The following is a 26277-nucleotide window of genomic DNA, read 5'->3' as shown; positions in this document are numbered from 1 at the left end:
CAAATGTGCTCTAGGACAAGGGAGACAAAGTAAGGTATTTAACTTGTACAGGGGGTAAAGTTTTGGGAGGGCCCTGGCTGGGAGAAGTTATGGATAAAATTAGGTAAAACAGAGTAGAAAAGGGAGAGGTAGGACAGGCATGGTGTTGGGTAATGTAAAAGTGGGTAAGAATTACCCTGGGTCGGCAGTAAGGCTCAAGATGAACTTTGGATGTAAGACCCTTCTCAGACCGTTCTCAGGTTGTCTGGATTCTAAGTAAGCTTATCTGCCTATTGACTACAGCCCTTCACGAACCCATTTTACCTTATCTGGCTCTTGCCCTGGTTCTGTGGGTGAGATGATACTGGCAAAAGGACAGCCAGGCCCCAAAGGAAACCAGAAGTGGATAATGCAAGTCCCCTAAGGTTGCTTTTGAGGGGTAGCCTATCCCTAAATCCCCAGATCCTACCACACAGAACTTACCTTCCCTTTGGAAACAGTCACTGTACTGAGGAGATTTTTATTTCCTACCTAAAATTAGATGTTTGCCAGAAACCACTGACCTTAAGGAAACAAAGTCACAAAAAGTCTCTGGGAACCAGGGTTCAACAAACTCAGATCATACACATTTCCTGTGCTTAGAGGGGACAGTGGGTCTGCAGAAGCCTGCAGACAAAAGCATAGAGCATGCACACACAGGTACTGAAGGAGGGTTGTGAGAATGAGAGGTGGTCTAGATAAAGTACCTACAGCGGGTACATTCATAGACACAACTTATGCCTGAGAGAAACACAAGGTGATCATGGATCCTGCACACAGGGCGATAAAGCATGTGCGCACACCCATTCGAAAAAGGATATTCAGTGTTCACCCGGGCCTGAATCACAAGCAAAAGCAAACCCTCACAGTCTTCAAGAACCAGTGCACAGCATGATTTATACAATGCATTCACATGGCATGGGGGAACCACATCACAGGTCTACAGAAGCTTGTGTTCACAGAGAGACCAAGAAACCTGCTCAGAAGCACAAAGCACATTCACACTTAGGGCCCCAGGCAAGAGGCACAAAATGCCTACAGCAATTCCTGCTCTCAAATACAAAGTGTATGCATGCTGGGCTCAGCAAGGGTTTACAGCATATGCCAACCTGCAGCAACAAGCAAAAAATGGACAAACACTGTGCAAAATAGAAGAGAAGGCAATCAGTGTTTGGGGGAGTCAAACTGAGTACAAGTATAAGCACACACATGCTACATTGAATGTGCACCATGCTGGCACACACATTCTCACACTGTGCTCCAGGGATGTCTGCAGGAGCATACACAAAAATGGAGCATGCCCACAAACTGCTTTTAGGAAAAACAGACTATCTACATGAGCCAAAGCTCAGAGGCACAGATCACGTGTGTGTGTGCGTGCATGTGTTCGTCCACACGCACACGTGCGCGCACACACACACACGCACACACACACACACTGTGCTCAGGAGAGAAGGGTAGAAGATAGACAACACAAAGGACCCAAAGGGCCAGAGGCACAACCTGAATGGCTCCTCGCTTTCCTTCTGCAAGGAGAGAGAAAGCAGGGAAAAAAGGGCAGAAAGGTTAGTAGATTCAGTCCCATAGCACGGAACCCAAAGAAAATGCCAGCTAAACCTTAAGGGACATGGAGGAAAGGAAGAGATCCTCTGAACAACTGGTTAGTTCACAGAGCCTAACTCCAAGAATCCTTACCTCCCCTATTGACTGGCCCCTCCTTTTAGTTTAGACCATTCCTGGTTTGGCTACTCAAACTAAAGGACAAAGCCTGCCTGGGGATTTCAATCACCTTTCTTCCCTTTCCAAAGTGGCCTGCATGCAGCATCAAGGAAACCAGTGCCACACACTTTGTTACCAAGGGCCACTCCAACAGGCTATCTGATCTGGGCTAAGCACAGAGGGAGTTCCTTCCTTGGAAGCTACATGACCGCACTCTGGATCTGGGATAAGTCCTCAAACGCCAAAGGCCTGGTGACTGAACCCTTTCCATTTCACAATGCAGGCCATGCATTTGCCCAGTAACCCTGGCCTGTTTTCCCAAAGCCTGAGTTAAGTTAGGCCAGGTTAAGGCCTGGAGTTAAGGCTAGGACCGGGATACTCAAAGGCCATAGTTGGGGGCATCCACTGGCCACTGACCTACAAAGTTACCATGATCTAGATGACAAAACCGTGATGGCAACTCCAGGCCTAATTATCTATTAAATCCAGAACAATTCTCCAAAGGAAATTGATGCTTCCAGAAGGGCTTTAGCAAGTCACAGAAAAGGAAGATAAAGTCCAGAAATTACTCCTCCTAATCATCAGACTACATTGTCTCTAGGCCACATATGGATAGCTCCACAGGTTTCCTTCTCTAAGGCAAGTACATTCACCTGGGCTGATCAGCTACCCTCTTTCTTTTCCCTCCCTTTTAAAGATCCACTGACATTACATAACAAGTAAAAGGGAGAATCATAAAAACTAATTCTTAAGTTTCCAATTTTCAGCTATTTTTGATGACTTAATGGGTCACCCGACCTGACAGAAGAGTTAATTCAGGAATAGGAATCCTCCAAAATAGTGCAGCTATAGGAAGGTGAATGCAATGCAAAAGACACTTGCTGGAATGGGTCATATCTCTCCTACATTTACACCCACCTCCCTTATTGTATTCTGCTGTCTTTGAAAATGAAAATTAGGCAAGGAACAATTTAACTGACCCTGTGATTCAAATTGGAAAGGTTTCTCTCCTCCTCCACTATCTTGAAAATACACTGTATACATCATGTCAAAGTTACTTTGTGTCTTTCTGTTCTCCCCAGAGTTCCCCATAATACCTAAGAATCTGCTGACAAGGCTGTCAAGGCTCTCCATATATATATATATATATATATATATATATATATACACAATTTTACCCTTGTAGCCTGAGGGCTTAGCACATCTCCCAGCATTTGTATGTAGTTAAAGGAACTGAACTTTGAGGACTTAGAAAACAACAGCTTCTCAGAACATGTCTTTTGCCAATCACCAGAGAAAAACGTAGGTCTGTTAGCCAGTAGCCTGTACCATATTCCAGACTGCAAGGAACTGCTGTATTAGCTCTTTAGTTTGTCCCACCCACTAGACAAATATAACAAAACCTTTTCTTTTCTTTTTTTTAAATTTATTTTTGAGAGAGAGAGTGCGCACATAAGCAGAGGAGATGCAGAGAGAGGAAGACAGAGTATCTAAAGCAGGCTCCATGCTGACCGCAGAGAGCCCGACGTGGGGCTCGAACTTGCAAACTGCGAGATCATGACCTGAGCTGAAGTAGAACGCTTAACCAACTGAGCCACCCAGGTGCCCCTCTTTTTTTAAAAAAATGCTTATTTTGGAAAGAGAGAGCGTGCACGCTGCGACTGGGGGGGGGGGGGGCGAGGGGCAGAGAGAGAGGAGACAGAGGATTGTAGAAGTGGGCTCTGCCCTGATGGCGGAGAGCCCAATGTAGGGCTGGAACTCACCAACTATAAGGTCACATGACCTGAGCCAAAGTGGGACTCTTACCCGACTGAATCACCCAGGCATCCCACAAAACCTTTCTTGTTAAGAGTCAAACTTTTTGTGCTTCCTAACTTCTTAAAATGCCTTAATATTTTTCTACTTAGATTTAGTTTTCAGTTTAAGTGCTATATGTCTAGGGAAAAAAAAAAAAAATTGCCTGACCCCTAAGAATGATAGCACTCTTCCAGACAGTCCATTTTATAAGGAAGGGGCATACTTCCTCATCATTAAAACAATCTTAACTCCATTGTAGTTGGGAATGAAAAGACTTGAGGCCCTCCACTAATATGAGCCTGCATTTCCTTACCTGTAAAAAGCAGGTAAGAACTCTACCTCCTAAAGTTACAGCAAGGATTCATTTCTTCAACAAGTACATATTGAGAACCTACTACACACTAGGTACTGTCCTCAGTGCTGGTGATGCAGCAGAGAATGAAACAAACTCCCTGATCTTGATAAGTTTCTATTCTAGAGTAGGAGCTGATGATTAATAATCATGAAGACAATGAAAGTAGCTAACATTAAGTGAACACATCATGTATCTGACATTTTATTAGAGTAAGCTCATTTATTTCTCTCAACAACTCTACTGGGTAAATACTATTATCTCAATTTTTTTGTTGATTAACTGAAGATTATCACAGAAGTTAAAAAACATGCCTAAAGTCACAGCAAGTGGCAAAGCCAAAATTTAAAACAGGCATTTGGTGCCAGGATCTATAGAGACTCTGCTGCAAACTTCAGGTAAGGGTAAAAGATAATGCCCCTGTGGTGATGCTACAGTTACTATTAAAGTTTTACAAAAGGTTGTCAGGAAGGCCTTATTGATAATGTGACATCTAAGCAGAGACCAAAAGGAAATGAGTGAAGAAGCTATTCAGAGTTCTAGGAGAAAAGTACTCCAGTCAGAATATACAGCAAGCCCAAAGCCCGAGGTGAGAGCATAGCCGGTGTGGAGGAACAGCAAGTCTGCAATAGAGTACTGGTTCAAATAGGGCTCTGCAAGCTCATAAGCACTTTAGCTTTCATTCTGATACTGAAAAATCAATGGAAGCTTTTGAACAGAGTAGTGATATGATCTAACTCATGTTTTGTAAGGATTACAAACTCTGATTGCTGTGGGGAAAACAGACTGTAGAACAAAGGTAGAAGCAGAGAGACAAGTTAGGCTATGAAATCATCTGGGTAAGAGAAAATGGTGACTTAGACAAGGATAGTTAGTGGTTAAGGCAGAAATAGTGGTAAGCTTTAGGTTACCTTTTAAAGGGAGAGCAGGCAGATTTACTAACTGATTGGATGTGGGCTATGAGAAAAAAGGAAAAGCCAAGAATGACTCTACGGATTTGGGCCTGAGCAGCTCTAAGAATCGAGTTGCTGTTTACTGGTAAGATGACTATAGGAAAAGTTGGTTTGGCAGGGGCTTGGGAAAAGGACCAGGAGTTTGGTTTTGGTATGTCAAATCTGATACGCCTCTTTACTTCCAAATAGGAATGTTAAGTAGATGTAGAGTCGGGTGTTCATGGAAGATGTCTGGGCCAGAGATATAAATCTGGGAATACTTATAAAACTCATGATATTGAAAGAGATTATCTAGACCATGAGTATGAATAAAAAGAAATCAGGATTGAATCCTGGGATGCTACAAGATTGGGAAAATGAGGGGGGACCAACAAAGATGGTGAAGAAGGAATGGTCAATATAGAACTGGGGAAGAACCAATACAGAGAGGTGGTCTGGAAACAAAGTGAAGAAAGTTTTTCAAAAAGAAGCACCTGAGGCATAAGGACAGACTAAAAGATCAATGGAATAGAATTGAGGATCCAGAAATAAACTCTAAAATTTACAGTCAGTTGATTTTTGTCAAGCGTGCTAAGACCATTCAATGGAGAGAGTTTTTTTCAACAAATGGTGTTTGAATATCCATATGCATATGAATCAAGTTGGATCCCTATCTCCCAAACACCACACAAAAATTATTTCAAAATGGATCATCGACCTAAAAGAGCTAAAACTAAACAACGTTTAGAAAAAAACATAGGACGGGTGCCTGGGTGGCTCAGTGGGTTAAGTGTCCAACTTCGGCTCAGGTCACACGATCTTGCAGTTCATGAATTCAAGCCCCACATCAGGCTCTATGCTGACAGCTCAGAGCCTGGTGCCTGCTTTGGATTCTGTGTTTCCCACTCTGCCCCTCCCCACTCACACTCTGTCTTTCTCTCTCTCAAAAATAAACGTTAAAAAATATGTTTTTTTAAAAAAGAAAAAAACAAGGTTACTTCTCTGCAACCTTGGATTAGACAATGGTTTCTTAACTACGAAATCAAAAACACAATCCACACAAGAAAAATATATATTGAATTCCATCAAAATTTAAAACTTTTGCACTCTATTTCATACCCATTATAATGGCTATCACAAAAGAGAAAGAGAGAGAAAGAGAGAAAGAAGTAACAACTGTTGGCAAGGATGTAGAGAAATTACAACCTTTGTGCACTGTTGGTAGGAATGCGAAATGGCGCAGTCACTGTAGAAAACAATATGGCAATTCCACTTCTCGTTATGTACCCAAAGGAAATGAAAGTGAGGATTCAAAACTGATATTTATACACCCATGTTCACGGCAGCATTATTCACAATAGCCAAAGGGTGGAAGAAACCCAAGTGTCTATCTACAAATGAATGGATAAACAAAATGTGGTATATATACACATACAACGGAATACCATTCAGCCTTAAAAAGAAAGGACACATGCTACAACATGGATGAACCTTGAGAGAACATTATGCCAAGTAAAATAGGCCAGCCACAAAATGACCAATATTGTGTGATTCTACTTATATGAGGTACATAGAGTAGTCAAATTTAGAGAGACAGAAAGTAGATGTGGTTGCCAACGATTTGTGGGGGAGGAGAATAGGGAGTTAGTTTAATAGGTACAGAGCTTCAGCTGGGGAAGATGAAAAAGTTCTGGATAATGGATGATGGTGATGGTTGCACAACATGAATAAACTTAAAATGTTTAAAATGATAAATTTTATATCATGTATATTTTACCACAATAAAAAAATTTAGGGGTGCCTGGGTGGCTCGGTTGAGCATCCGACTCTTGACTTTAGCTCAGGTCATGATCAAACCCCGCATTGAAGCTCCATGTTCCTCATGGAGCCTGCTTAAGATTCTCAGTCTCTCTCTCCCTCTGCCCTTCTCCCCCACTTGTGCATGTTCTGGTTTAAAAAAAAAAAAAAGTTAAATAAAACATGTATGCTTCAAAAACTCCATCAAGAAAGTGAAAAGACAAAGATTGTGGGAAAATACTCACAAATCACATATGTGATAAGGGTCATGTTCCAGAATATATAAAGTTGTCTTACAACTCAACAACAAAAAGACAACTCAATTTGAATAGACATTTCTCCAAAAAAATATAAAAATGGTCAATATGCACATGAAAAGATGCTTAACATCATTAGCCACTAGGGAAATGCAAATCAAACCACAGTAAGATACCACTCACGTCCAGTAGGATGGGTAAAATAAAAAAACACAAACATTAATAAGTGTTGGCGAGGATGTGGAGAAATTAGAACTCTCATGCCTTGCTGGTGGGAATGTAAAATGGTGCAACCACGCTGGAAAACAGTCTGGCAATTTCTGAGAAAATGTTAAACTCAAGAGTTATCATATAACCCAGCAATTCCACTTCTAATATATACCCAAGAGAATGAAAAGATGTCTGCACAAAAACTTGTACACAAATGTTCACAGCAACATTATTTGTAATAGCCAAAAACTAGTAAAGAACAAACCAAATGCCCATCAAATGATGAATGTAAACAAAATATAGTATATCCATATAACAGAATATTATTCCAACCACAGTATCGATACATGTTACAACATGGTTGAATCTTGAAAATATGCTAAGTGGAAGAAACCAGTCACAGAAGGCCACATGTTATATGAATCCATTTATATGCAATGTCCAGAATAGGCAAATCCACAGAAACAAAAAGTCAATTAGTGGTTGCTAGAGGCTGGAAGCAAAGGAGATTGAAAAGTGACCACTAATAGGAAAGGAGTTTCTTTTTGGGGTGATAGAAATGTTCTGGAGTTGATGGCTGCATAATTTGGTGAACATACTAAAAAAACAAAAAACAAAAAACAGTAGTTGTGCACTTTTTAAGGGTGAACTTTATGGCATGTAAATTATAACTCAATAAAGCTATTAGAATGAAAAGACAGACATAATCAATTACGTCAGGTTGCTGATTGACTGATTAAGAGGAGGACTAAAAATGAACCAGGAGTTTGGCAATATGGTGGTCATCTGATGGCCTTGACAAAAGCTATTTTGGTACAATAGTAGAAATAAAAGAATCGAATTTTTATATAATGCATGTGACAATACTTAAAACAGTGCCTATGTAGTCTCCAAAAGAGAAGATAAGGGATGAAAAATAAGAACTCAGTGGTAAGCTACTGGTAACCTTAGGCCCTAAAATGTTCCAAGCAGAGCAGTGAAGAAAGGGAAATCTTAAATGTTCCATTGTGGTAGTAGCCACTGTTACTAATATTGAATCAGTTTACCAGCTTAGGGTGGCTACTGTTCTGGACTCTGTAACAAAAGTGTGTGGGTGAAAGGCTGTTCTTTGTGCTCACCTTGCTCCATTCTTCCTGCGCTATGGAATGTTGCTGGAGTCAGGCCTAGACCCAGCACCCTCCACCGCTCCCCCTGGAGCCCACAGGCCAGACTTGATCTTGGCTAAGACCCAGAACTTTGGCTTGCTTTCTTACTGGTGCTTCAGAAAACCTACCTTGTCTCATTATCACTGCTGCTGCCACCACCTGCTTACCACAGCTACCACAAGATCCTGCATTACCCACCAGGGTATCAACTCAGAAGGGAAATTTGCAAGCTGAAAAGTCAGCCCAAGTGTGTTGGGTGTTCATGCTAACATCGACCACCGACCAACCAACCGCCAAGGTTAAAGGAGCTGGTAAGGAAGTACTGCTTTGATATTTGTTGTTTCTATTGTTGCTGTAATGTAAAAATTTCTAAATGCCCAGTGAGAAGGAAAAAGGACTGCAAAGTTAAGTGGAGAAAGAAATCCCTTACAGCTGAGGAATTATAGAAAGCTTTCTGGAAGAGGTGATATTTTTTTGGCTATACAATGAAGGACTAAATTTTGCTAGGCTGATTTGATGAACACAGCACCTTAGACTAGAAGGAAGCATCTATATGCGAATATGCTGAGAACAGAAAGTACAAGGTGAATTTGTGAGACAGCAGGGTTTCCTTTTGGGTGGAGTATAGTGGGACAAAGAGATAAGCCTGCAAATGCAAACTAGAGACCAACTGTAATGGTCCTGAATGCCAAGTGAAGGAATTTAGACTGACTTGTCCGTCCGTCCTTCCGTCCTTCCGTCCTTCCTTCCTTCCTAAGTAGGCTTCACATCCAGTGAAGAGCCCAGTGCAGGACTTGAACTCACAACCCTGAGATCAAAACCTGGGCTGAGATTGAGTCGGACAAATAACCAAATGAGCCACCCAGGTGCCCCTAGACTTTTTGGATAAGCTATAAGGAGTAGATCTAGGGATATTTGAAAGGAGCATGTGATTTTTTTAATTTTATGACGGTATTACATTCATTATTCAGATTCTAAAAAGCATAAAAAGATATACAGTGGGAAAAAAATTTATTTTTCATCCCATTAGTTTTTCACCTAGTACTTTTCCCTAGGGGCAATTAGGTATCAGTCTCCTATGTATCTTTGTTAGATATCCTACACAAACAGACACAGACACTATGGGTCTGTATATTCTTTCCCTCTCTTTTTTCTACAAATGTGGGGCATCTTATACATACTGTTCTGCACCTTGTTTTTTTCATATGGCAATATGTCTTGGAGATATCTCCATTTCAGTAAAGAGCTACCTTATTCTTTTTATAGCTATATGGTACTGTATCCCATTGTTAGGGGGTGCCAGTAAGTTATTTAGCCAGTCTTTCTTAACAAACATTGTTTTTACTCTTTGCTACTAAAAACAATGCTTCAAAAATAGAACACATGTCCTTTCCACATGTGAAAATAAACCTGCCGGATATATTCCTGGAAGTGATTCTGGGGCTCAAAGGGTATGTAGAATTCTGATACATTTTGCCAAATGTCTTCCTTAGAGGTTATACCAATTTACACTCCCATCCCACCAGCAATGTATGAGTGCCTGTTCCCTCACACCTTTGTCAACACAATATGTTTCATAATTTTAATTCTCCCTTAAGAACATTAATCAGGTTATATGCATAAGAGGACAACCCCATTTACATTCAAAACTGGATGAATACAGCATATGCTCTTTGGATAAATTTAATTTTGATTGGGAGAAATAATTTTAAAACTACATTATCTCCATGCTGCCTAGAAAAAAAAAAGTTCTCTCATTTCTTGATTCAAAACCATTCCATTCTCCAATTTAGGTGAGAAGCCTTTAGCTGGAGATGGAAGAAAAGGAATATGACCTGTGAAAGGCAGATGGCTCTTGGGCAGGGAAAGCACTGGACAGCTTCAAGTCGAAAATAAAGTTCTGTGTGAAGTCCAGTACTGGGAAGAAGAAAGTTCAGGATAAGGGATATTCCTACAATGGCCCATCAACTCCTGGGGAACTAGCAATCTTATCTCAGCAAGAAACCCATGAAAAGAATAATTTTAAAATGCAATATAGGATTGCATCAGCCCCTCTAGTGCCTGTGAGCAACATGCCCATTCCTGCCTCCTATACACCAACTTCACACTGGAATATCCTAAAAGTCCTGCAGCTGTAAACTACTTCTGCCCACATGTTCCTCCCTCTTTTAAAAAGGTAGCTTCTAAAGCCGCACCCACCCCCAAAAGATTGGAAGTTCTGTTTGAGATAGGAACCCCTTTCCTGTTGCTTTAGACCCTCTTTCACTCCAGTTCCCACAGGATTAGTTTAAAAATCTGTATTCAAGTAATTTAGACGGATTTAAGCTGTGGGCCTCCCCCATCACCTTGTGAAACTCACCACCAAGCTGGGTCTCACACTTGTCTGATGGAGACCATACCCAGCCAGCTGTGACCCCATTAAACATTGATTTGGAATACCTGACTGTATGTCTTCTACTGAGAGATGGTTTGCCTTCTGTACTAGCTCGTGCAAAAGTTTTTTCTGTCTCAGTCTTTTCTCTCTCAGAACATTTTTAAAGTTGTTGATGCACTTGTTGAGGTAGATGGTCTCTGCACACACTTGCTCTAGGCTTAGTCTGCCCTGCTTGGGAGATTCAGGCCTGGAACAAGTTTCATTTCCCAGACATGGAGCCAGAGCAAAACCTGACAACGCGTATGCAATAGGCGAGGAGTTAGAAGCCAGAGAGAAGTTGCTGGGATCCTGAAAGGTTTGGTCTCTCTGTGAAGAGATGCCCACTCCACCAGAGACCACACTGAGCAAGCTCTCACTCTCCTGACTCCCAGGGCTCTCCACAGAGAAATCCTGAGCACCCTCTGAACTCAATGTCCCAAGAAGTCTATCACTGTTCTCTGACTGAGAACCACTTTCATTGCTTTCCAGGTCCTCAGGACTGATGGACCCACTATTCTCAAGCTTCTGAAACACACCCTGCAGAGCTGAACGAAAGTGATGAATTGCTCGGCCCAGCTTGCTTTTGTAAAACTTAATTTCTAGATCTTCATCCTCCTGCGAGCCAACCAGACCACAGGAGGACTTTTCAAAGACATCTTTAAGGACCTGAGTAGCATGTTCCTCCTCCTCATTCAAGTCAATATGAACCATGTCACTGAAAGTCTCAGGCCCTATGATAATTTCCTCCATCATGCGATCACGGCTCAGAGTTGCAAACCTTCTGGACTTGTCTGTCAAAAGATCCTCAAGCTGCTTTGAGCTTAGAATATCAAGCCCAGCTTCACAGGCCAGGAGCTCGTCTTCTGTCTTCAGCAACCCAGACAGTGACAGACAGCTGCCAGCCTCGCTTTTATTGCTGCAGTGGTTTTCTCTTTTTCCTACACTACATACTTCAAATCCTTCGCTGGACTGTTTGAAAACCTGGGATGTCCCAGAACCCTCTTTTGAGATTAACACTAGGGAAGGTTCCTCAAATTGATGGAAGGTGGACAGAATAGTCTCTTTCCCTGTCAGCTCACCACCACAACTGTCAGTGATAACTTGGGAGGTTCCTAATGTTCCTTTTACTTCATCTCCTGGCTTAGACACATCACTTGACTTTATGAAATTATTCTCGGGTGGGAAGGAAAGGCCTTGCTGCTCAGGGGTTTGAGGTTCTCTGCGTTGATTTTGAGCCCTCATTTGAGATGCTCCTGTTATGGGTCCTGTGTCCCCTGTTTCCATCTGAAGAAGTGATCCATGCTGGTTTAAAGAATTTGAATTATGATCCTGAAGTTGCTGCAAAAATGACAGAGACTCCTTTGGGGGATTCTTATAGCACTGTGGCCAGCTTGGTTCTTCTTTGGTGGCAATCCGGACCCCTACACTCTGCAAAAGGATGGATTTCTGCAAGATGAAGTCTCTGTGCTCTAGATGGGCAAGTTTCACAACAGTAGGCCTGGGGGCTGGGGCTTTGCCTGCCCTGTAAGCCTCTTTGATGTACCTGTTGCACTGCATGCCATTAACACAGAGGTGCATGGCCAGGAAGCTGTGCACCAGCTCCATGGTATTTTCCCCATCTTGCTCTGGAAGTCCATACAGATACAGAATGGCTTCTTCACTGGGTCTGTCCACATGGGGTTCCTGGGCCTTTTCCCCCACACATACCTTAGGCAGAGAGCTGCTGCCCACCTGCAAGCCTTCTATTTCACTCAGAACTGAGTCTACACAGCTAGACACTTCATCCACTGAACCCCGGACTTGGCTCAAGTGCTGCTGCAGTTCAGCAATTTCAGTTTGGAGACGGCTGATGCCTTGTAGCTCTCTGATTATATAGTCTACTATATCCCCCAAAGGCTCTCGCTGTTCACAGCTGCAGCCTTGGTGAGGGCCTCTGGACAAAAGGGACTTGGCTTGATTCCTTTCTGAGGGCTCTTGACAGCTTGTGCTAATGCTGACAGATGAGAGGTCATGAGAGCCCGACCCTGAAGCACAGGCAGTGGAGCCCAGAGGAAGCTGACTGCTGGTCTGCTGCTCAAAGCTGCAATGCTGGGCCAGGCCTCCATCTCTATCCCCACTAATGGCTGAGGCTGTGGACCCACAGTGAGGGAGCAGGGAGCTGTCCTCTGGTAAGGATTCAGCAGGGCCTGAGGACTTGCTCTTGATGCCACACATAGTCTCTGACTTAGCCTTATCTGGGGACAGCCTGGAGGAGGGTCCCAAGGTGACCATGATTTCCTCCTCTGACTCTTGCAACAATCGTTTCATTTTTTCCCTCAGGGTCTGAGGGATTCTCTGCTTCTTCCTTTTATTTCTGGTCAGAATGCTTACCAGAGATTGTCCTGGAAGGCAATAACCTGTCCTAGTCTTTTCAGTCTATTTCTAGCAATTAAGGCTGGCTGATGTTTTGGGCTTAGCCCACAGTGCTGCCTGGAATGATCCCATGTGTAGTCTCCAAACCCGGCACATGTCCCTGGATCCTGGCTTGACTCTTATCCTGTAGCTAGTGAAAAAGGAAAATAATGCACTCAGGTCAGAAAGCAGCAGAATAATTTTAATCTGAATCAAACTGTCAAGCAGGAATAAGAATATTACCTTCTAAGACTGTAGAAGTCAACCCTGACCTATCTCCCAATGCTGGCCTTAAAGGCTGTAGGCAGTCACTTCTCTTTCCTTGGCTTCCCATCAGAGAAATGATGTATCAAGTCATTGTGTTCTGGGCAAATACCCAAAAACATCAAGATTAAGACAAACTCCTGGGAAGTAGGTGGGTAAGGTCAGTGAGTGACTGAACCTTTACAATTCAACAATAGAGTCAGGTTCAGGAATGAACAAATAGATGTTTAACTACCAAAGCTCAAATTACATACACAGTGAAAGACAAAGACAAGACATGCAATGTTTATTTTCCCAGTTGGTTGTTCTGGTGAAAACTCAGCAACTCAGATGTTGGTTCCTGCCTGTGCTTATAGCACAAAGTGTTTTCCCTTTGCTCAGTGGGAGCAACCCTTCACTTGGAGAAAAGACCATGGCAAGTATTTCAAACTTGGAGAAAAAAAGTTTTCTAAACTTAATTCTAGAGTAAGGTGGTATTATGTAAGCATAGTCATTGTCCAGACTCAGGAACATTAAGCATGTTTGGATCTGGAGGGGCATGTGGCCAAAGACACACATGTGGTGGACACACAGCAGGGAATGAAGGAGGCTCAGGAACAGCCTGGAGTCCTGAACTCCGTTTAATAGTCCCCAAGGGCTTGGTGCAGCCTAATCAACACACAGGTTTGGCTTTCCTCCTCCACAGTGCATCTCGTCTAATGCCTCTTTCAGAGCACCAGGTTAAGTGATTTTCCAGAGTAACAGAGGATTGCTCTAGCCCTCTGGCCTAGAGAAAACAATGCATAGGACAGGAAGGAAGTTGGTTATATCAGAGGGCTCCAAAGTCCTTTGCTGTTCTCCAAAAAGGTGAAGACAGCTTGCCACCAGACTTGCCCCTAATACCCTAAGCTACCAGGGACTACCACAGAGGTAAAGATGACTATTACCTTATATGGGGTGGTTATCCATTTCCTTTTTACTGGGAACATGCAAAGTGTAGGGAAGGAGCAGAGTATAAAGTACAAAGAGAAAAGCTAAGAGCCCAGGAATGCATGGGACTGCCAATACTTTCTGCCTCTGCTAGGTTACCCTGGGAGGGGTAAGACTGGTTGGTGGGAGACATGTAATCCTTCATGTTCTTCAGTCGGAGATGATTTCCCCATTTTCTAGATTTGATCTGTATTTCTAAATTGTCTCAACTCCTGCCTCCCTTTCTTTTTCCCAGTACTCAAGTTAACCCCAAAAGGGGAAAATTGCCTGGGAAGAACACAAGCTGACAGCTCCCACAGGAATTCATTTTAAGGAAAGGTCACCATCTACAGTTTGTGGGCTTAAAAGTTAAAAGCACTGTGCTTTCCTAGACTAGGAAGAATCAGAAGCATGAGTCACAAGACTTGGGATAAAGATCAAACTGACCCCTTTTACTGGAAATAACTAGGCCAAGAACCAAAAGTCAGAAACTAGATTAATTCCCACTTCATGTCTTCCCTTCTTCCCTGTAGCTCATCTAAAAATTCTGCTCCATCTAGGAATTCCTCACCTAAGGATGCTACCCATTCTGTGAGGCACTGCAGAGGCCAAATTAATGCCTTTTAAGCACTGTTGATTTACTCCTATGTCTCAAAGGGCCAGGATCAGCTATATCCCTAATCAGGCCAACTCACTGTACTCTGTGACAGGGGGAGAGAGAGGGATAAAGAGGAGATGTTCTATATGCACAACCAGAACTGCTGGGTCTTAGGATTAGTGCCTAGCTATCTAAACAGCACAGGTACCAATTCTAAGACTGATTCATCAAATTATTCCTTCTCTCCTTCCACAAGTGCACATCTGTATTTCCAAAGCTACCCTCTTTTACTCCCCCCAACTGTGCAAGGTCTAGGTGCTTCTGCTTTGGTCTTGGTATCTTAGCTTTGAACAAGGTCCTTGGCCCAATAAGGACTGGAACTGGTAATCAGCCTTTCAAGTTTGTCTCAAAGAGAAAGACTGCTTACTGAACCAAGATGAAAGTTCTGTGTATGACCAGACCACATGAAGCCATGAGCGAGTTCTACTAGATTGAAAATCAAAAGACTTAAGTCAGGTCTTGCTTCACCAATGATCTTGGATTAAACACCTGACTTCTCTGTTCCTTAGTTTCCTCACCTGTACAGTAGGGAAAATAGTCACAGGAATGTTACGAAGCATGCCACCACCCATAAAAGGTATGATTTGAGTAAACCATGACTTCTATCCTAGCCCCAAACTCCTATCTTTCCTAGTCTCTTTTTATGGTCTGTAGCACTGCCTGCAATCATACCACTGACATGTGTCATTCTTTGTTAATCCTATTTTCTTCTAGAAGTTTTTTTTTCTTTTTCCTTAAGATTAAAAAAGGAAGCAAGACATTCAGTTCCCAGTATTTTGCTCAGGTGACAAGGGGCTTGCCATGTTCCCTCAGGCAGTCTGAAAGCATGCAGAAGGGACAGATACCTATAGGAGGCAAGTTTTTCTGTTCAAAGGCTGGTGAGGCCCAGAACCCATTGCCAGGTCTTCCAAGACCAGCCCCATTTAGGTCCAGAGAAAGCAGCTTTTCAGGAACAAAAATGAAACTGATTCTCCTGCTATTGCTTCAATGCAGGCCAGGTTAACTTCAGGCCTATTTGTTTTTCAGATCAATACTCCAGATAGGCTTGGTTTAACTTCCTAGACAGTCTTGCCAGCTGTCCCCTCCAAGAGTGCAGTGCCCACAACACTGTCTGGCAAGTCATACAAGGGGCAAATGGCATAGTCACTATGTTCAGGGTCTTTCTCTACAGCCTCCTGAAGGACTGAAGGCAAAGCTGCCTGGTTTCCTACGTTACTAACAAATAGGAAATTTCCAACTAGAGCTGCCATAGCAACTTCTTCCAGCCTCAAAGAAAGATGCTTGCTTCCATATTAAACAAACTCTCCCCAAACCTTCTTATGAATTGGTAATCACTACCCTGGATGAACTTAAGAATCACTTTCTGGGGATATGGGTTCCCCAAAGGCACCAAACCCACTCAGTCATCCAGATATTTAGGTTTTGAAGCAGAGGACAGAGTTCAATGTAATGCCCAGAGAATCAACCAGTTACTTTGCCCAGAACCCAATAGGATACCAGAAGCCAGAATAGGCTAAAAGGGCAACCCTTAGGGCCAAGAGGCCCAAGTCAAGTCCACCTACTCCCCCAGCCTCTCTTTGCTACTACTGTCCACAGGAATAAAATAACAAGGGCCTAAGAATGAGGACAGTTTGACCTCTAAATCAATTCAATTGACCTGTCAGGCACCAAGCTATGTGCCAGGAATGTAAGACACATGGTCCCTGCTTTCTAATATATTAAGGTTTGGAGAAGGAAATAGGCATATTCACCATCACAAAATAAAGCAAAACATGTTATAATGCAAGTTGTAATAAACAATAGATAATAGACATTAATTCCAATGATGGGGGAATGGAGGGGCAGTGAGAGGCCCAGCAAAATCAGGACAGGGAAAGCCATAGAGAAGTAATATTTGAGCCACAATGGGATAAAGAGGCATTGGGGTCCACCCAGCTCAACTTGACCCTCTGGACTCCTTCAAGATACCCAGAGCCGTCATTCTGCCCTGTCCTATTAGCCTATCTACTCTAGTCAACTTTTCAAACTTCATACACACACTCTAAAAAGTGACCACACCTTTCTCCTTTCTGCTATCTTTCTAAGGAATGACTAAACCTAGGAAAAATAAGGAAACCCTTTCAAGGGATATCTCCGTTTGAAAAGGGAACACATCAAAATAAAATAAATAAATCAAAAGTAGTAAGCTTCAACAAGAGAGCTGAAAACTATGGCAGGGAATAAACCCTTAAATCGCATCAGCACCAACGTACCAAAAAAAGTCAAGAAGAAAAAAAAACAACTCAGTTTTCTGAAATGGCTGATTCTTTTGTGTCTTTCTCTACCTTACCAAATAAATGTGATTAGGAATGCGAGTATTCCTTGTAAAATTGCTTCTGACCCAAATCTTGGCTGGGAGGAAACAGCTGGGGACCTCTGGGAACAGGCCAGAACTCTGTATATGTATCAAGCAGCCTCTCACTTTGTGTGAAACAAGCCCAGAAGGCAGAGAGCTAAGAACTCTGACAGCACCTCCCACCTCCCTTCTATAGAGGTCAGATCATTCCTGGGCCATTTACCAATTATGTTGCATGGCTAATATGGTGGGAGGAATGGATTTCTAGGGCTACAACAGGTTTGGGTACTTTTAGGTTGTTAATCTTTGGGAAAGCACCAATGCTTACAAAGATTCCTGTCAGAGAAAGTGATCAGGGTCGCGTAGTATGAAAAGTGAGATTAGCCAAAGGGAATAAAGAATGCCCTAGATTAAATGCATCACAAGGTCCTTAGGTACTATAGTTCCTAGGACAGGCCATCCTTCCTCATCAGCAATAGGAGGAACTCCATTTATAGGCCAGAAGCTGGACACGGTAAAAGAAAGAAAACCTCAAACATTGTATACAAGAGAGGAGACAGAACCTCTGGTAACATACAGTACCATAAGGGAGGATGCAGCCTTCAAAGGGTTGGAATATCAAGACCTCAAAATGAAGAATGAATGCCAGTCATGAGAGCTGGGTATTCTTGCCCTGCCCTGCGCTCCCTTTCAGCAGTACCAAGGTTTACTATACCAAGGAATATAACCAACCATAAAGCAAATACATATGCACCCAGAATCAGATACTCATGACAAAGACTCTCTCCTTTGATCAAACCTGAGTCAGGTTGCTCTGAGTCCTCTTTCTGACAAGGCCCCTGACCTTCAGCTCTGTTTGTTCAGTCCACTTTTAGCAAGAATCCTGCTGGGTCAGTTTAGTGAAAATTCTTCACCTTTGATATCTGACCAAATTCCTTAACCACCACCTTGGTGTGCCTCCAGCAAAACTCCTGTCAAGTCAGTTTAGCCAGACTTCCCCTTATCCTTGATGTTTCCTCTTAGTAATTTTCCATTCACTGACCCTCACCCTGTTCCTTAGCTATAAATTCTCAGTCTTCCTTGTATTCAGAGTTGGGCTCAATCTCTCTCCCTTACTGTAATACCCCAATGTAGTCTGCCTTACAGCCTTTAAAAAACGTCACAACGTTTTTTTCTTAAGCATCATCATACTTTTTTCCATACTACTTCAAGGTTCTCATGAATAGACTGAAGAAGGCATGTGAGCAGGTATGTCTAGCCTCTAAAAACTACCCCCTCCCCACAAAAAAACCCACATTCTCTATCTCCTTACTCTGCTGTAGTTTCTTCAGAGAACTTATTACTACCTACCTGATACATCATATATTTGTTTGCTTGTTTATTATGTGTCTCTTTCCCCTACCTCTTTATTCTGGAATGTGAGTAGAGACTGTTTGGCTCACTGCTATAGAACTGTTTTGCTCACAGCACCTAGAACAGTGCCTGGCACATAGGGTGCTCAAAACAAATTAAATCTTACCATTGAATAAAAGGAATCAGAACACCAAATCAGAGAAGTTTAGATTTGAAAGAGACTCTTATACAGTACTAGGCCTGGAATCTCATACTACATTGTGATCTAGCCTATGGAGTAGTTTTGTTTAGCTATCACAGTGTTTTCCTAAATTTTAAATGTGAAAGTCTTTTAGGGAGGACAGCTATTCTAGGTTCTCAAAAGTTCTATTACCCAAGTTTAAACCCTTCACCCAAAATGATACCCTTGCTTTTGTTCATCTGTTTTACTTTGGCAGCCCCCTGAATGGGAGGTTCTTGCTTGAGGACTCACAGTGGATGTGAATTCCATTACAATGGAAGCTGTGCTTTGTTTTTGATCTCCCAATGCCTGGCACAGGGCACTACTATCCCAAGCATATGACCTGACACAGTGGGAAGTCAGTGCCACAGAAAGGATAAATGAGTGATGGCAGAGCTGCATTAGAATACAAGTCTCCTAATTTCTAGTCCACTTTTGTTTCCCTCACAATATGCTGCCTTCCAGTTCTAGGTTTATTTTTAGACTGATGGCTTATCACCCTTTTTTATTGTAAAAACTAAGTTGGGAACCTCTCCCTAAATATACTTAAATTTTTCTGGAGTCTCATTCAAGACAAATAAAGAGGGTAGTGGCAGCCCCAGCCTCTGCTAGAGGCTGGTAATTAGTCTGTATCTCTCTAGGATATGAGACTAGTAGGAAGAGGCTGTGCCATGGTTCCTTGTCATTCCCATAGTTGCTATCATGAGGCTTCCATTTGTTCTTCCAGCTGGAAGAGGTGCCCTGATCCTTGTGCTAATGATAGGTCTAGAGCAGCAGTGTCCAATAGAAATATAATGTGAGCCACATATGTAATTTAAAAATTTCTAGTAGCCACATTAAAGTAAAATAAAAAAAGTAAAATTTACTTTAATATATTTTATATAATTCATTATCCTATCATTTCAACATGCATTCAATATAAAAAATATTCATCATATATTTGCATTCTTTCTTTCATGCTGAATCCTCGTATTCTGTTACATATCTTACATTTACAGCACATCTCAATTGAGAGTAGCCTGTCTGCCAAGACAAGTACTCAACTACCACATATAGCCAGTGGCTACCATATGGGACACACAGGTCTAGAAGGCTGGGATGGGGGACACTCTGGAGAGCCTTCAAAACCTGGCAGCAGATGTTCATTACAGGCTGCCATCCCAGGGGCAGCAGAATGCTCTGTTCTTTCATTCATCTTTTCACCTGCTCAGTTTGATCCTAGCTGGAGGTAGCACATTTCCATTTTATGACACGTTCAATCCTCAAAGCTACAAAGAACAAAGTATTAAGGTCCTAAACTGCAGAGGATGAGACCTTTTCTCTCTTTCAATCTGACCCTTTCTAGATCCCCTGTAGCAATATGTAGCTTCTTTCCAATACTTTGGGCAAAACTACAGGTGAAACCTAATTACTTCAATAGAAGCTACCCTTTACAGGGAAGACTTAGAGACTTCTCACAGACAAGAGCATAATCTCAATGCTGCTGAGTCAAAGATACACTATCCTATACAACTCACACTAGAGGGAAATGTAACAATAGTAAAATTATATTTGTTTAGAATCTTATAGTTTACATGACTCCTATTTTATCATGACATCTTTTATCATCAGAACCCTATGAGGCAGGAAGATCATTCTGATTTCATAAATGAGAAAAATGAAGCTCAGAGAGGCTAAATGACTTGACCAAGGTCACTGAGGAGACCTAAGATTTAAAAAGGGGTCTACATTCTATAGTTAGTGCTATTTTTACCATACATGCATGATGAAAATGGACAGATTATTATGCATGTGTATACACACTCAACATTGAGGAAACTCAGGATGACTTTTCTGTCTATATGGCATATGCACATGAGAGGGAAGAATTAATACATCAGACAGAAGAACAGTAAAAACACACTCACACAATGGAAAAATAGAAGGGTTTCTTAATATACACAGGCATATACCAGAAGAGGAAAGTTACCTGAGTAAACACACACACATACACACACACACACACACACACACACACGAAATAAAAGAGGAGATTATATATCTATCTATATATAGATACAGATATAGGCACATGGAGGAAGATATGGCTTGTGTATAAGCATTTAAAAGGAATGAATGAGTTGAATGAGTTTCTATTATGTACACACAGGAAGGAATGACCAGGTTATTTATAAACATGGACATATCAAGAGGTGGAAACAGATTATTTGTATACAAGTATGCACACATTCAGAGGGCTGGCTAAGTTATTTACATACATACAGGAGTGTAAGAGTACCAAGGTAGAACAGATAGTCAGATTATCAGCATATAAACACATGCACGTGAAGATTCTACCCTCAGGGCTGAGTATGCCATTTTTCACTCATTCTAATGACCCCCACCAGCAAGTTGGCTCCAGCAGTTATGTAATTAATGTAGCTCCTCTGTATTCCACCCACAAATGCTTTGCTTTTGTCCCTGCTTGTCATTCAGTCAGTCATACACTCGATACCACTTACCTTGCTGCTGCAACCAAAGTAAGAGTTAAAGAAATGAAAAGGAAAAAAAAAAAACAAACATTAAAACCACAAATTCTCAAGTTTTAGAATACAAGTGCCGTCTTTAAGAGGAAATCCATTCAGGAGCACTCCCTGGTTTGACAGAGAAGCCACAGGATGAACTTTCTAAGCCACAGCATGGCTTCTTGCCCAACAGACAAACAGAGCCAGGGAGCTATTATTCTCAGTTGCACCAGCTGGCTGGCTCCATGGTGCAAAGTTGATGATAGGAACAATGCCCAGCAGAGAAATCCCCTCAGTGAAAGGCTGGGCAGGAGTCTCGCTGGCTACAAATCTAGAAATCCAATCTGGTCCACACCTCTGCTGAGGGGGACTCTGATGACCAGCCTGCTGAAGGCAATAGCAGCCAAACTTCAACTGGATGTGGAATTCTAACCCAGTCGATTCCGGGCTTTGAGACTGAGACGGAAAGCAGGGCAGCTACTGCTCCTGCTGCTGCTCCTCCTCCTCTCCAGCTGCTTCCTGCCTGCAACCTCCCATAGGGCACCAGCTCTCCTCACACGTTCCTGGCGCACACACCCCCTTTCCCAGAACACTCACGCACACACAAACCTCGCCAGCAAGCTCACTCACACACCCTTGGTGAGTGTCTCTCCCACTTGCTAAATATAGATCTTACTCTCTCCCCTCCCCCATTTCTTCCTCTTGTTCTTCTCCCCCCCCCTCCCTTCTTCTCCCCTGCCTATCCACCTCTCTCAAGTCTGGGCTATAGGATATAAAGAGACTTAAGACCAGCAATCTATAGTTTGAAGAGCTCCCAGTCTCAGAGAGAAGACAGAACACAGCAAGAAATTACCAGAGCACAATACAAAGGCAATCATGCCTTCTACTGAAACAAACGCTAGGTTTTTTTTTTTTTTAGTTGATTGTTTCATTTTTGTTTTTGTATCTATATTATCTGCTATCTGCATTTGGTGAAGCTGGAAAACAGGTGAAGTGCCCACGTGCAGTTAGCATCAAATAGCACTATGTTCTCAGAGTAGATACCTAGTCCAGTTCTTCCTGAACAGCCACAGCAAAAGAACCAACTGGAAAACAAGAAGTCCCTTAGGCTGTGCCAAGGCAATGATTAGAGAGATGTAATGATTAGAGAGATGTAAGGGAAGCTGGGTGGGCTAACATAAACCCTCTATTGCAGAAGTCTGGACCACAGATTGTTTGGGTATCCAGAATTAGGATAGCCTCAAGTGTAATCACATTAACCAAAAGCTGTTTACGATTCAAGGCTCCGGTTTCATGATCCCAAATCTCCCAGCCCCTCTTTGCCAATGGCAGCCCCATCTCCATGGAGACTTGCTAGTCAGGTGGCTCTCACATGGCCCTAATTCCTAATAACTCAACAATTCTACTTAGGACTCATCAGGAAATTGAATGTCCTTATCTTCAAAGAGCACTCAAGTTGTTCATTGCAACATAATGCCAAACATAAGCCAGGGACCCCTGAAGCCCTGGAGCTTAAAATGCCAAATACATCAAATATATAATACCCCTTTCTACTCTGCACCCACAGGACAGCAAAAACACTGTTTGAGTCCAAAGAATCTCAGAATTCTTCTCAATATAGGGCTCCAATTACCAGTAACAATCCAGTGAAGCCATTCCTATTCTACCTCCTCTGAGCCTGATCTAATGAGAGAAAGCCCTTCTCTTCCTTAGGCCAACAGAAGGTGGACAAGTTTGATTCAGTCAGCATGTCCAAACCAGGCTCTCAAATCTTGCTACTTCTGCTGCCCTGCAACATTCTTCATGACAATCTACAGTAAAACATGGCCCTGATAGCCAAGAATTAGGCAGTCAGGCTATGGGGGCCACCCTAAAAACTGTCACTGTGGAACAGGCAGCCCTATATGGTAGATAACATAAGCTTTTAAAGGAGGAATGATTTCCTTGGCTTATCCAAGATCCTGAGGAGAAAGTGTTGATTCCAGAGCCAACATTTGCCTCCCTACTGCCTTCTTCCAGTAACATTGCTTCCCCCTCAACCCAGGAAGAAAATTTAGATTCCAAAAGATGCTAAACAACCCATTTCTTAACCATCCACCTCATTATGCAGCCAACACTAACAGCAGAGCAAATACCTCCTAACCCAGTCGGGAGCTGGCTGGGTGACAGAAGAGATAAGGACTGACAGTGCAACTATAACCACATCTAAATACAGAAAAAAAATCATTTGAAAAGTGTCAAATTTCAGTGGAAGTCACAGCCAATTTAGAGGAGCTTCCCATATTTCAGCCAGAAGAGGTAAAGGGTTTAAAACAAGAAATATAGGGAAGACTGATTAAATCAGAATTCCCTCCCACTCAAAGAGCCCGGAGAAGTGGCTGTCATTATCAGGTTTGGGGCTGGGATTCCTATTCTAAGAAACTCAAACTCTCAAGACTAGAAATGATCTTCAGAGCTAGGATACTGCCTAACGGACCTACTTCTTCCTGACTCATCCACCAGTGGCTCCAAGACCTGGCTGAGGTTTCTAGATGTTATACCTGAGGCTAATGCGGCCCTCTCTTGTCCATCTGCCTAGTCAAACACATTCAGCCCATATTCTAAGCAGCTTGAGTTTTCCAGAAAAATAAAGGCTCAGACAGGAGAAGATGTGTTTATGACATGAGGCACAACAAATATGCAATCTCTAGTTCATGGTCTTCAAACTTCACAAGACAGCTTATATGGCTTTGACCATAAATTACTTTTGTATCTTTCCAACTTCCCATGTTTCACCAAAAACACAGAGAGTAAGTGGTAAATAGCTGTCCATGTACATTCTGGGTAAAAAAGCAGGCTCCCTCTTCTACTATTCAACAGGGCCCATAGAGGGCCCACAGACTGCCAGACATCATAGGACCAAAGGAGAGATCTCCTCTGTGGTCTAGCCTTTTAGGATAGACACACAATTTCTGTTTCCTGAGCCGTGTAAGCAACGATGCAGTCCTTTGTTACAGTGGATCTGGCTCTTGGGAGTCCTAGGCAGGCTAAAAGGATGGGGGTGCTTTTCAGAGGTAAGAAATAGCACAAGCACCCACCTCAGTTGGGAAGCTTCCTCAAAGCAGGGCTTTTCAAGACCTAGCTGGGCAGAATTGGAGAAACAGATTGGGTTAAGAAGGAAAAGGCATTTATCCAGAAGCTGTGAAATGCTCTGAACAGACATTCTCAAGGTCTGGTTCCCAATTTAAATCTTTGCAGGGATCTTCGCCTAGAGATAGATGAGTCAAGATGGAAATTCAACATGAGACACTGACACTCACGCAGAGTTGTGGGAAGGTTCAGAGCTGCAGGAGCTCTAAAGGGGAACCAAATGGGTGGGTTAGTCAGAAGACCACCTGGCACACAAAATTCATCCTCGGTTAAAGCATCTGAGTGGAGTCACAGGGATACTGGAGGAGGGGCTCACCAACCACAATTCTCCACTCTCATACAAACCAGTCTAAGTCTCCCTCAGGCCAGATACAACTGGTCCAAAAGCAAAGAATGTGCCTGCTCCAAACCTGGCCTGCCCTTTCAGGTGTCATTGCCAGAGAATGGCTGGGTCAGGACCAGCAGGTACCTACCTCGTCTCCCAATGCTGACAATCACATATGAGGATACAAAGGATAGGTGGAGCCAAAATCTAACTTACATCAGAGTAAGTCTGTGACTCCTTTCCTTCTCTATCACCAAGTAAAGCCAGAAGCAACATGAGAGGCTGACATGGGTCACACAAGTAGGATATGTTTCCTGAGGAAAATGGTTTGTTCTGGTGGCTGAGAAAAGTCTTTTTTTTAACCCCTGTACAATTATGCCCTCCATAAACTACTGAGTGATTGCATGAAGCAGAGAATTATGGGCAATGGGAGGTGAATCTCCTCCTTCCCTCAGGAACATTCCACCCAAGGAGAGTTATGAGCCTGGCAGATATGTGCTGACTTTACTGATGTGCTAAGACATAGCTGCTACACAGACTAAATGAGACCTGACAAGCTGCAAGGCAGGCCTAAGGAGTCACAAATTGCTGACAAATTTCAGTCCTACAATCAGGTCAAGCACCATCCTGATTAGCAAAACCTTAAACATGAACAGGGATAAACTCAGTACTGCTAGGCTAAACAGGTTTTTAGCCTTTACCTACAAAGGCTGTGGCCCCATTTCCATTCAAGGACTAATGATTAAAGACTCATAATCAGGGGCACCTGGGTGGCTCAGTCTGGTCAAGCTTCCAACTCTTGATTTCAGCTCAGGTCATCATCTCATGGTTCCTGGAATGAAGCCCCACTTCAGGCTCTGCACGGACAACACGGAGCCTGCTTAAGATTCTCTCTCCACCCTTCCCCTGCTTGCTTTCTCTCTCTCTCTCTCTCAATCAATCAATCAATCAATACTCATAATCAAAGTAGTCTATGTAGTAGACTACTACGTAGTAGTCTATGTAGTAGACTACTACGTAGTAGTCTACAGCCCTCTCACATAAACCTGTTCAAAAGTCATAGCTCCCAGATTTAGAACTAAGGCTACTCCTGAACTAGTATCTGCTTATATATGTCCCAGTCCAATCCACAAAGTACAATGGCCCTGCCTCAATTTCTTTACCCCAAGGAAGCCAAGGGGCCACATGTGGAGGATTCTCTAATTCTCTAATGGGAATCCAAAATTTGAAATTTCATGGGGAAATGAACCCTTTGAGGGCACCAGGGTGGTTCAATTGGTTAAGTGTCCAACTCTTGATTTCTGCTGAGGTCATGATCTCATAGTTTGTGGGATTGAGTCGTGTGTCAGGCTCTGCACTGACAGCATGGAGCCTGTTTGGGATTCTCTCTCTCCCTCTGCCCCTCCTCCCACTTGTGTGCACTCCCTCTCTCTCTGTCTCTAATAAGCAAACATGAAAGAAAGAAAGAAAGAAAGAAAGAAAGAAAGAAAGAAAGAAAGAAAGAAAGAAA

General features: G+C 42.6%; 1 protein-coding gene across 5 annotated transcripts in view; it reads right to left on the bottom strand.

Moving 5' to 3' along the window:
* Positions 1 to 26277, bottom strand: part of UNC13B (unc-13 homolog B) — a 160243-nt gene that overhangs the window by 38564 nt on the left and 95402 nt on the right. The window contains exons 1-2 of one of the 5 annotated variants that reach the window (XM_049625841.1): positions 10667 to 15503; positions 1522 to 1544 (exon numbers count right to left, since the gene is read on the bottom strand). The exons of the other annotated variants lie outside the window; for them this stretch is intronic. Coding sequence (XP_049481798.1) covers positions 1522 to 1544; positions 10667 to 12947 — 2304 coding nt within the window. The 5' untranslated portion in view covers positions 12948 to 15503. Of the gene's footprint in view, positions 1 to 1521; positions 1545 to 10666; positions 15504 to 26277 lie in introns of those variants that run through there. 5 annotated transcript variants of the gene reach the window in all.

The sequence above is a fragment of the Panthera uncia genome, chromosome D4 (assembly GCF_023721935.1).
Source record: "Panthera uncia isolate 11264 chromosome D4, Puncia_PCG_1.0, whole genome shotgun sequence".
In the NCBI taxonomy this organism is placed as follows: domain Eukaryota; kingdom Metazoa; phylum Chordata; class Mammalia; order Carnivora; family Felidae; genus Panthera; species Panthera uncia.
This window is presented reverse-complemented; position numbering and strand designations above follow the sequence as displayed.